This window comes from Chlamydotis macqueenii, chromosome 15, assembly GCF_036417535.1.
Source record: "Chlamydotis macqueenii isolate bChlMac1 chromosome 15, bChlMac1.mat, whole genome shotgun sequence".
Taxonomy (NCBI): domain Eukaryota; kingdom Metazoa; phylum Chordata; class Aves; order Otidiformes; family Otididae; genus Chlamydotis; species Chlamydotis macqueenii.
The window spans coordinates 3,371,964-3,383,428 of NC_141570.1; the positions used below are offsets into that span (position 1 = coordinate 3,371,964).

Consider the following 11,465-nt stretch of genomic DNA (forward strand, 5'->3'; position numbering starts at 1 on the left):
ACCGGCGTCTGCAGCCCTCGCTCTCCCCCTTTGGGCTTCGCACCAGCTCAGAATTATTTGGGCACTGGCCAACGCTAGAAAGAGCTAACGAACACCCGCGCAGCGACAGCCTCCGAGGGATCCAGGGGGAAGCATCACTTGCTCCCACTCTGCCTCCAAGCTTGGTCCAGCTTGGACCGGGGCGAAGCGGGCTGCTCTCGGGGTGAATCCTGTAGGGTTGGGTGCTCGCACCCGCGTCCCGCTCCCGGCTGCTGAGGGGTTTCGCACAGTGGCTCGGGAGGGCACCCAAACCTCCTGGAACTTTTCTGGGGAGTCTGGGCAATGCCCAAATTCAGCACCCAGTGCTTGCACGTTAGAGACAGAGCTTTTGCTTTTGACGTCCTTTCCTCCGCGGCCGGCAGTGCTGCTCTGGCCGGGGCCGCCTTCACCCAGCAGCCCCTGCCCGTGGGAAGGGTGCGAAGGCTCCCACCAGCACCGGCCCGGAGCGCTCCTCTGTGCTCAGGGCCAGGTCCAGGTCACCCAAACCTCCTTTCCCCTCCTCTCCGCCTCCGCCTGCCTTGGAAACTGTGCTTGTCACCTGGAAGATACGCGATATCTGCAACCTGAGGCTTTTCAAGGAAAAAAAAAAAAAAAGGCAGGCAGGAGAGCGTGGAGGAGTGGGAGAGCATCCACCACAGTGGCAACCCCAGTTTGGGACAGGGCTGGTGTCAAACCCGCTGCCTCTGTCCCCGTGCCGAGGAAAGGACAGTCTGCTCCGGGGAGCTGGGACCTCCAGCACAGGGTGAGGGTGGTGGGGAAAGAGAGGCAGCTGGGGCCCAACGCTCGCTGCCAGGCATTGTAGCCAACCCCAAAAAGTGGCTGCAAGGGCAGAGAGGTGCTTGTTGCCCAAATCTGCTCTGGGGCAGCTTTATGGGCCCCACAGCGGCATCTGGGGGGGACGCACACCCAGCCCAGGCTGCGCTGCCGAATCGCCCTGTCCCCTACGCTGCCCAGGAGGCCCTGGATGTCCCAGTTCCAGCAGGACGGCACCTCCAGTGCACGGATGCGATCCTGCTCGCACCCTGCATCGTGTCCCGGAGTCAAACCAGTGCCAGGACCGCACATCCCAGCCCCGCTGCAAACGCCCCATCCCCCCCGCTGGCTGACGGTGCGCTGGGGCAGGTCACTGCTTCCCGCGGGATGCTCCTGACCCCCGGAGACACACTTTATGGCTTTATTTATTATGGAAGATCTTTAGGAAGCTGATCGCTATCTAAACCCACTCCTCTTTCTGCCCACAGGGACTCTCTAATGGGGTAACAACACTGCTTGGGGTTGGTTTCAGGCTTTTTGGACATGGGGACTTGCCCAAAGCCACAGTGTAACCCCTGCCCCATCCCTGTCCCCACACAGAGGGCAGAGCCACGGGTGGGAAACTGCGAAACCCAAAATCCGAGTCTAGGAAGCTGGATGCCAATAAAACCCAGTGTTTATTGCAGTGCTCCTCAACAGCCTCGGTTTTACAGATGTGCGTTTAAAAATAAGAACTCCGTGCATCTTAGCTGGCCACAGAAGAGCTTGAACGTTGAGAGGGCCGATCCGTGGAGCGATGGAGAGCCACCTCCCTGAGCTCGGCGGGAGCAAACAGGCCAGCTACCTGCACAGGAATTCTGTGCGTCACGTCGGAGCCTCACGTGTGAGAAACTCCAGCTCTGCTTTCAAGTATATTTGGTGTGAACCGACACAGTCTCTCTGGTATCACACATCCTGCCAAGTGGGAAAAGACGCAGGGGCCCCCAGAGAGCCACGTCCCTTGGGTTTGCCCCAGCCTTGGGGGAAGATAGTTGGTTTGGGCAGCTGCCGTAACAATGCGCCACCTCCAGTTTTGGCTTGAGGATGAGCAGTGAGAAGGCTCTGGAGAGCTTGGGCAACTCGTGTTCAAATGGTGCTGCTAGGAAAAAAACCAACTGGGATCCCATGAGGCCACCCCAGCTGCACCACGGGGCCAGCAGCCGGCGGGGCTCCGGCAGAGCTGAGGGGTACGTGGTGCTCAGCAGCCGTTGCGGCTGCCCACGCTGCCCCACCGCTGTCCCAGCTCCCCGTCTGCAAACCCTCCGGCCAAGGCGGCTCTTGGCCAGGAGGCTGCATCTCAGGTGGCTGCACATTGCAAACACCTCCCCCAAATACACCCTCCAAACCAAACCCACCGCCTGGAGAAGCACACAGTGGTTTAAACAGAGAGAAAAAAAAAAAAACAAAACAACCTCGTGGTATGCAACTCCCACCACCATGGGTCAAACTGTGCTGTCTTTACGCGATCCCCCCATCCCAAGAGATGGGGTGGTTTTCAGAAAGACCCCAGGCAAGGTGGGCTTCGTCCCGGGCCCTGCAGCAGCCAGGGAAGGCACAGGTTCGGAGGCACCGACTTCAGCAGACCCTCCAGGTCCTGGACACGGCGGGAGGGCTGGTGGCGGCTGCTGAACTAGGTTATTTGTTGGCCACGTGGCTTTGAGCTCACATAGTTTCTTGCCTTCAAGGGGCCACAGGAGAGAAGAGAAGCAAGCCAAAGGTGTGAGCAAGCAGTGCGAGGTGGCTAACCCCGGCCAGGCCCTGGCTACCGCCCCTGCCCTTGGGGCTACGTGTCCCAGTGGGGCATTTTACTCCTGCAGCCAGCCAGTCCTCAGGCCAGGAGAGCAGGAGCGTGCGGTGGGATCCCAGACGGTGTCAGGGCAGGGGGGAGCGGGGGCTGCGTGGCCTCTGCCGTGTCAGCAGTGACGCAGACGCACGCTGGCCCTGACCCCTGACGCACCCGGCGTGTCCCCAGGGCTTTGCCTGGGACAGCCCGGCACTGGCTCCAGCTGTAGGCAGGGAGGGGACCCCAGCTGTCCTCAGCAGCTGGGACGGCTCTTCCGTGGGTCTGGGTGGAGGAGAAGCTGCAGCGGCGGCTGCTTTCTGGTGCTGCGGCCGGTGCCAGCTGGGTCACTGCAGTTCAAGGACGGGCTGGTCCAGGAACAAGCCAGGCAGGGGAGGAAGAGGCTGTGGGAACAGCTATGCAAAAAGCATCCCTCTTGGAGCTTGGTCCAAACACTCCCTTTTCGGTGCCCAGGTGCAGCTTCCCAGCAGCGCTGGCCGCTCCCGGAGCCCAGCAGCCCCAGCAGTCATCTGGCGGTGGTGGCTGGCACAGGCCCCTTCACACTGGTGAGGTCGCCGAACACCTCGCCACCGGGGTCCCGGTATGAGCTGAGCAGGGCTGCCAGCACGCTCCATCCCCAGACATCCAGAGCCACAACGGTGATGGAGCTGCAGGCAGCTGCAGAACAAACGAACCCTGTGATGGAGCCTCACGGGCACCTCTGATGGGCTGCCCAGCCTTCACCAGTAACGTCCCTCCAACTTCTTCCCTTGTGGTACGTGAGGACTGAAAACAACATCCACAGATGTGGCCATGACAATCCTCCACCAACACAACCTTCAGACCACGCGTGGTGCCTCTGCTTTACCCACTCCTCAGCGATGCCACGGCTCCTCCACCAGCCCTGCTTCTCCACCCAGCAGCATCCTCCCAGGCGGCTCCACACCGAGGACTTCAGGACGCTCTGCGGCATTGATCATCCCAGTGCCTGACACTGGTGGGATGCAGCACCCAGGACCTTCTGTGTGGAAGCAGGGTGCCCAGCGGAAGCACAACTAGAGCTCTCCTAGCAGGCTGATGTCGGACTCTACCAGGAGGAGGGAGATGGGGTGCTCTGATCACACAGCCAGTGTGTGCAGATCTTCCTCACTTTGAAATCCAAGGAGTTATCAACCGATGGTTGCCAGGGTGAGCCATGAGCTCCTGCGAGAGCTGCTTGGATCCCAGGAAGGGCTAGTGCTGGCACTGCTGCTGCCTGCTCGCCACCCCAGTGATGCCCCTGGGTGAGCGGCATGCGAGTGATGAGCAGGTGGGAGAAGAGCCCCTCTCTTCATCCCAAATCAGCTCCAAAGCTCCGCTGTGCGTTGCTGTGGCAGCTCCTCAGGGCTGAGGCTGAGCGGGGATCCCTCCTGCCAGCTAGACGATGGCTACACCCCAGTTGCAACGGTGCCTCAGAGCTCCCTCCCCGTGGCCAGATCCACGGTGTTATTGTCCCCGTACCCCACCGCAGGGAAGCATTAGCTGTCCTGGGGTATCGGCTGCACCGACGCAGACACAGCACAGAGACCCCCCCCAAAGCTGGTGGGAAAAGTCCCCCAGCCAGGCTGCCAGGGCCATGGGGCCAATACGGCTGCTGGTCCCTTGCGGCACGGCTGGGCTGAGGTCCGCTCCCTGGGCTCAGGCGGCCGTGGCACTTCCAGTCCCCCTCCTCTTCCTCTCCGCAGCAAGAACAGCATCTGTCTGTCTGTCTGTCCGTGGTTTCAGCCTTCAGCAGGAGCAGACGGCCGCAGCCCTGGGTGGCCGCAGGAGGCTGTGTTTAGGGGCTCTGGCCACGCGGCAGGCGTTTGCTGTCCAGAATGGCCTTCCAGTCGTCGCTCCAGGACTGCAGCCTGCGGCTGGGGGGCTTCAGCTGCAGGTGCTTGTTGTGGCAGGCCGTGAAGAGCACGTGCTCCCAGCTCGGGTTCAGCTCGGCCCCTGCAAAGCAAGGAGAGAAGTCAGCTCTCTGAACAACTCCTCTGCAAGACGTGGAGGTTAACCTTACTCCAATACGAAGAGCCTACGGACACAAACCCTTAACGAGAGTCTAACCAAGTGGGGAGGGACCAGTGCCCATCATCCCCAGATGCCATCTACCCCTTGGGACTGCCTCCGGTCACGCTTGCCACCCTGCACCTCCCTTACCTGTTATATCAGGTCTGTCATCTATAAGCAGGTCAGCGGAAACCACCGTCTTATCTCGCGTCAAAACGATCCGCTCGAGAAACTCGGGGCCGAAGTGCTTCTCCACCCAGGCGTACTGGAAGGCGAGGGGCGAGCCGTGAGCGCGGGAAGGATGACGGACGGGGCAGGGGCTGCGGCAGCAGCGCCCGGCACAAGCCCTGGCCCCCACGTAGGGAGCACGTCTCATTTAATTAGTTAATTAGTGGGAAGGATTCGGATGCTGCTGGAGCACATGTTCTTTAAAAGCCAAGCAGCTTTTGACATTATGATGAAATATTAAGACCAAGCGCCTCAGTGCATGCAAATGGCAGAGCTTGGCTGACAGCGGAGCTACTGCTCTGAGAAACCGCTCAGGAACAAAGCCGGTGGGGCAGGGAAATATCGCTGCTGTTTTACAGCCGGACAGCTGGAGGCAAGCAGGGTCAGCTGGCCTTTGCTGGGCAGCACGGTACGGGAGGGGGAGCTGGGATTCGGATCTCCTCACCTTCTCGTACGGGCAGTAGCGGTACTTCTTGATTGGGCTTGTGCAGATGAAGACATCGGTGCTGCCAAGAGGACAGAAACGGAGGCAGAGCGTCAGTCCATGGCCAAGCACGGCGATCAGACCCTGCTCCCCCTTCAAGTGCACCCAGCTGCCTCTGCAAGACCCCTCTCAGCGCCTGAGCAGGTGGGCACCCAAAGCAGACCCCCCGCCACAGACCAAACCGGGGCCATTTACGATGTTAATCCCCCATCTTGCAGGGTCTCACCCCCAGGACCATTCCCAAATACCACCGGCAAGTTCCTACTCACTCTGCCAAATTCGCCATTTTCTTCACAGCTTCCACAGCCCCAGGGAGCGGGTCCAGCTCGATGAAGAAGTTCTTGGATTCCCAGATGCTGATGGCTTTCTCCTGTGAGGGGAAACAGAGCAGTCACTGCACAGGGCTTCTAGCTAGCCTTCTCCTTGCCTGTGCCTTTCCCCGGGATGGGGACAATGGGAATGGTGGGAGCACTGCCTCCGGTTCCCTCCTGCCATCCCACCTTGCCTCTGCGAGTGCCTCTGTTCTCCACCTGCCAACCCACACCCATCCTACACAATTTAGATCGGCGATGCTCTGCAGCAGGCTTGGTTTTGCCTATGCAGCCCCAGACACGGAGGGAGCAGCAGAACCCAACCAAAGCCCAGGTCTGCATCCGGAGGGGCACTTCCACGTGGATCCGGCTGACGTGTCCTGGCAGCCCTGCTGTACCGTGACGCTGTTCAGCCACAGATGCTGTCTGGCCTATTTGTCTCAATCAGATCACTTAAAATAGCAGCCAGGCTGCTCTCGTAGGAGAAAGTATATTACGGGATGGACTATGTGTCAGCGTGAATGCAGATGCTCTTCCTCAGGGATGCCTAGGCAAGGTCTGCCGGGCAAACAGAGCATCTCCAGGCAAGGGTTTGAAACACTTAACGTCCAGGTCAGCAGCTGGGCGCACTGGTACGGCACACAGGGAGAGCAGAGCAGAGAGACCACAGTGAGCAAAACCTTGGGACCAGGGCAGAGTCCAGGGGCTGCCTGCGACGAGTCCAGCACAGCTCTAAGGAACAGCATCCCCTGCACGCCCTCAAACAGGGAACGGCTTGTCAGCCACCCAGCAAAGCAATTCTTTTGCACAGACACCATCTCCCTGGGGAGGAGAGGCCAGGCAGAGGCGGTGGGCAGGGGAAGCAGCCCTGTCCCGGCGTCGCAATGCACCCGGGAGAAGTTTTGAAAGGAGCCCTGCCTTGAAGGATGGATCTTGATTTTGAGCACCTCTGATTCTGTATTTAAGGAAGGGGAATAGGGACAAAAGGAACTTTAAGCCCATCCTGGCCTTCTTGTATTGCAAGGGTATGGAGGAGCCAGTAGAGCATCAGAGCAGCCCCAGTGATGCTGGTTCTTACAGCTCACAAGATGGTTGGACACGCCAGCTGGATTTGTAGCTCCCTCCTGCCTGAGGAGCGGGAATCTAGGGAGTAACCACCACATTTTGCCTTTACTGCACCTGCACTGGGGGGAGAAAGCAGGCGACCACGAGCAACTGGGGCTTTGCTGGGGACTGCCCCAGAGCAAACACACAGGGCTCGCTTGGGGAGTCATCTCCTGCTTCATCCCGCTGCCGCCTGTGCCAGGAGGCTGGCTGCGCACCCCACCTGCCCTCAGGAAGAGGGATGCATGAACCCGTTACAAATTCGGGCACTGAATCAAACCCTGTATTTCTCAAAAAATCCAAGAGAAGACCAGACGCCCAGCTTAAAAGGAGAGACTACTCAGATCAAGTGCTGCGCTTTTCCTTTTTGCCCGAGCAGCAGCAAACATCAGCGGTTCAGAGGAGGGAAGAAAAGCCTTCTTCGTACGTGTTCAAAATGAAACATGGTGATTCGGTGCTGGAGACCCAGCCGAAATGCCCCCCAGCACCACGACTCACACAGCTACCCTAGCAGTTCGCCATGGGGCCAGGCGAACGTTCAAACTGCAGTTGCTCTGCTCTAGGCTGGTGAGCATTGATGTTTTATTTTTCAGATACTGACTGCAGTTGCACACGAGACATCTGAGAAACACGGCCCGATGCAGCAAAGCACTTCAAACCGCCCTGAAGTGTTTTCTTTACAGCAAGGACTTCCGTAGCCGTTCTGCTTCCACTTCTGTCAAAAAGCATTTTGCAATCAAGCTCAACGGGGGGAGAAGTAAGCCCATCTTGAAGAAAAGAACCGCTCGGCCAGAATAGCTCCTCGCGGTACGGCAGCCAGCACACCGCCCCGCAGGTGGAAAAATCCCCCAGGATTTTTGGGATGGGAATCCCAGGCAGGACAGATCCTCAGTTTCCTTCTTATCTCTCCCCACGAGCAATTTCCCTGCCCGTCCAGGGCTCCCCGTGCCTCCAGGTCTGTGTGCTCGGCATATTGCTGAGCCGTTGTTCTCCTTCTCAGGGCTGGGACCTTCAGCTCCTTGGACTCTTCGGCTATTTTCCAGTCTCCTCTAGCAGGCCGATGGTGCTCTCTGATGGGGGGGGACCGGAACAGCCCACGTGCCTGCAGCCACAGAGCGGCTCCTACTCTTTATCCCCGGTCTGAAACCACGGGTGAAATCAGGGCTGCCCCGAGGTCGGGCTGTGGAAGTTTTTCTACCTGTGCAGCCCAAGGTTTTGACGGTTTTACGTGATCACAGCAGACGCAAGACGAGTTCACTTCATTTAACACATCCAAAGTAGTTAAGATCAAGAAAAAAAACCAGAGTTATCATGCGTTACCCTTGCCAAATGTTTAGCATCTGCCTTACTGCACAAGAGATGCCCTCCATTTCCCTTCCATCCATCCCGGCTAGAGAAGACACGTTATTCCTCCAGCACATCAAGCTGTTTAGGACTTTGCCAGTGGGAGAGCCCCTGACCTTATTCATGCTCCCTTCCTCGCAGCCATCAACCACTAACGACAAGAATACTTTTATTTGCTGTAACATCTTTCCACTGGTGCAACTGCAATCCGCAGATGAGACCACAGCCGCCTCATGGAGATGGGAAACTTGTACAGGCAGAAACCAACTTTCTGCAGCACCCAGCCATCCACTGAATGCTAAAGTACAACATAAAGAGAGCTTCTGCGTTTAGGCTTTAATTATTAAAATGAATACAATAATTTTCAGGCATGAGAGAGCTTGGGGTTCTTTTAATTTTACATAAGCCCTCACATGAAGTGTCAGTTGCACGTTTTGCTCTCAACTTCTCTGCTGCATCCCACCCCTCACGTTGCTGACGAGGAACTAAATAATCCATCTAGGAACAGCGATAGTCCACGCAGCGTGGCCAAACCAGAGCCAGAAAAACCCAGCTATGCATTTCGGGGTATTTTAAAACAGATGTTCTGGAAGATCTCCTTTCCCTGCATCTGTCTCCATCCATGCATGCAGGGAAAAAAAGACAGATGTGCAGGAAAAACGCTGGATTTCTGGGGAAAAGGCACTGCTGGAAGCCCTCCTGCGTGCAGACCTGTCCCTGTGTTTCGGTGGGAGCTCCGACCAGCGCCCACAGCCCTCCCCAGCGCTGCGCCCACGAGCTGGGGGCCAGCGGGTCCCACGGGGCCGGAGCTCGAGGTGCACGGCGCAGAGCGAACGAGACCCACGCGCAGAGCCGGGGGGATGCATAAAACTCACACTCAGCTCAGGTCCCAGGCGCCCGTATTGCTCCGACACCCAGAAGCCCCTCCGGTCCTCCAGGGCAATGTAGGGTTTGTCGGGGTACCTGGCCCTGAACTTCTTGAGGAATCCTCCCTCGAAGTCGGCCAGCACCCCGTCCATGTCCACCAGCACCCGCAGAGCCCTGCGGGACCCCGCTGCGGGGCCGGACCCCCTGCCCAACCCCGCGAAGGGACCGCAACGGCGAGGCCGCAGGTGCAAGAAGCTGCTGAGCAAAATCATGGTGGATGGGGAGCTGGGGGCAGAGGATGGGGGGGTGGGTTGGGTGGGGGTAAATCTCGGGGTGAAGGTGGGTTGAGGGGGGTAAATCTCGGGGTGGGGGGCTTTATTTCAAGCACGCAGCCTGCAAGCAGGCTGCCCTGGCAAGCAGCAGAAGGAAGGAGCCGGGGGGGATGCGAGGGGGATGCAACGGGGGGCAGAGGGGCTGCAGGGGGGGATGCAGGGGGCCGTTCTCGCCCCCAGCGCTGCTGCTGCTGTTGCTTCCTCCTCCTCCTCCTCCTCCCCGCCCCATCCCTCCCTTGCAGCGAGCGCGGAGCAGGCGGCGGCGGGGCCGGGGGCGCCCGGTTGCGGGGTGGATGGAGGTGGGGGGGGGTCCGGTCGCCCCGACCCGGCAGTGCTAAAGCCCAGTTCCTCTTCCCGGTGCCTGACCGAGCCCGGAGCGGCGGCACCGCCTTCAAGCGGCACAAACGCCCCCCCCAACGCTGTAAGCCCGCCCGCTTTAAGCCTGTCCCAGCCCCGCTCCCTCCCCTTCCCCGCGGGGGAAGCAGGCGGTGGGGACGGTTTGGGGGGCACGTGTGCCTGGTTTGGGGGGTGTACGTAATGCGGTGATTTTTGCAGCTAAGCCTTGACCCTTTTCTAGGGGTCTAGACCCGTAAAATAGACCAATTTCTACCCATTCTTGGGGAGGGGGCACACTCTGCCCGCGATCTCGCTCGATGGGACGCAGCTCTGTCCCCACGGGTGACGGGAACCCTAAAATGCAATATCCGGGCCCAAAAGGACCGCTGACAGCACGCCATGAGGGTCTGCGTGCCCTGACACAGGACCAAAGATCACTGCGGTCAGAAAACACCGCGGGGATTAAAGCTGCTGAAGAAGGGGGAGGCCTCCGAGCGAGACTAACGGGATTAGGCAGCCGCTGAGTTGGGAACGAAAAGTATTGCGGTCGATGGCAATAATACAGCTTTAGCAGTTCCAAAATATTTAATGTGTCAATTTCGGAATGTTTTCCAGCAGAGTGTATCGTCCTTGTTTCACAGAAAGGGCAAATGAGCCGTGGCGATCCGGCGATTTGGGGAAGGTCACGGCGTGAAGGAGCGAAACCGGCAGCCAGGTTGTACGTGAGGGTGAACGTAAAAGTGAGGTTAGGAGGGGAAAACGCGTGAAGTCTGAAGCCTGCGGTGTGCTTTCACTTGACCCGGAGGCATTTTGCTCATGGCAAGGGATGGGATTTACACAAAACTTGACATTTCTGACTGAGCAGCGAGAGGATGCACACACGGCTCTCCGTGACAGGCAGAACGGTTTTCTCCTCCTTCGTGCTGTGCTGAGGGACTGACGACTTCCATCCCGCTCAGGGCCGCGTGACTGGGGAGAGGCTGTTCAGCAGGGCCTGTTGCGACAGAACGAGGGGTAATGGTTTTAAAATAGAGGGGGTAGATTTAGATTGGAAATTAGGAAAAAATTGTTTACAATGCGAGTTGTAGAGCACTGGAACAGGTTGCCCAGAGAGGCGGTGGAAGCCCCATCCCTGGAAACGTTCCAGGCCAGGTTGGCCGGGGCTCTGAGCAACCTGATCTGGTTGGAGATGTCCCTGCTCCTGGCAGGGGGGTTGGGCTGGGTGGGCTTTGAAGGTCCCTTCCAACCCTAACCAGTCTGTGATTCTATGATTGTATGACTTCGCTGCCTCAGTTCCTGTAGGGACAGAAAATACACTGCCGTTTCTGTAAAACCGAATTAATCTGAGCGAAGGAATATCATTTCCTGATATCGGGGCGGATATTACACAGAACTGGGCAAAACCTGCCCCGTTCAGCCACCCCGCTCCCCCCCCCCCCAGAAGAACTGACATCTCCCCGTAGCGTGGCGGCAGCAGGGCCCCGCGTCGCGCTGCGAGGGGCGGCGGCTCCGCCGTTCGGGCGACGCGGCGCTGTGACGCCATCGTGACGTCACCAAAACCACCTCCCCAGCCCTGCTGAGTCACGGCCGAGAGGGCCTCCCTCACGCACTTCCGGGCGGAGGGGGGATGGGGGGGGTGGGAAGGCGGCGGTTACCATAGAGACCGCGGTTCTCGCGAGACGCGGCGGAGCGGCGGAAGTGACGCGCCGGCGGGCGGGCGTCGCGCGGCTCCCCGCAGCGGCGGCTGATTGGTTGAGCGCGGCGGCGGCGGCCGCAGCGGTGGCTCCTTCCCGCTGGCCGGCTCGCGCCGCCCCCCC

At 59.2% G+C, this 11,465-nt stretch overlaps 1 protein-coding gene across 1 annotated transcript; it reads right to left on the reverse strand.

Moving 5' to 3' along the window:
- Positions 1 to 3,168: 3,168 nt before the first annotated feature.
- NT5M (5',3'-nucleotidase, mitochondrial) lies at positions 3,169 to 9,289 on the reverse strand. Its single transcript, XM_086759831.1, has 5 exons — positions 8,989 to 9,289; positions 5,624 to 5,724; positions 5,316 to 5,376; positions 4,793 to 4,907; positions 3,169 to 4,585 (listed from the first exon to the last, which is right to left on the reverse strand). The coding sequence occupies exons 1-5, from the start codon at positions 9,250 to 9,252 to the stop codon at positions 4,428 to 4,430; spliced, it is 699 nt and encodes a 232-aa protein (XP_086615957.1). The 5' UTR covers positions 9,253 to 9,289; the 3' UTR covers positions 3,169 to 4,427.
- Between the last annotated feature and the right edge of the window lie 2,176 nt (positions 9,290 to 11,465).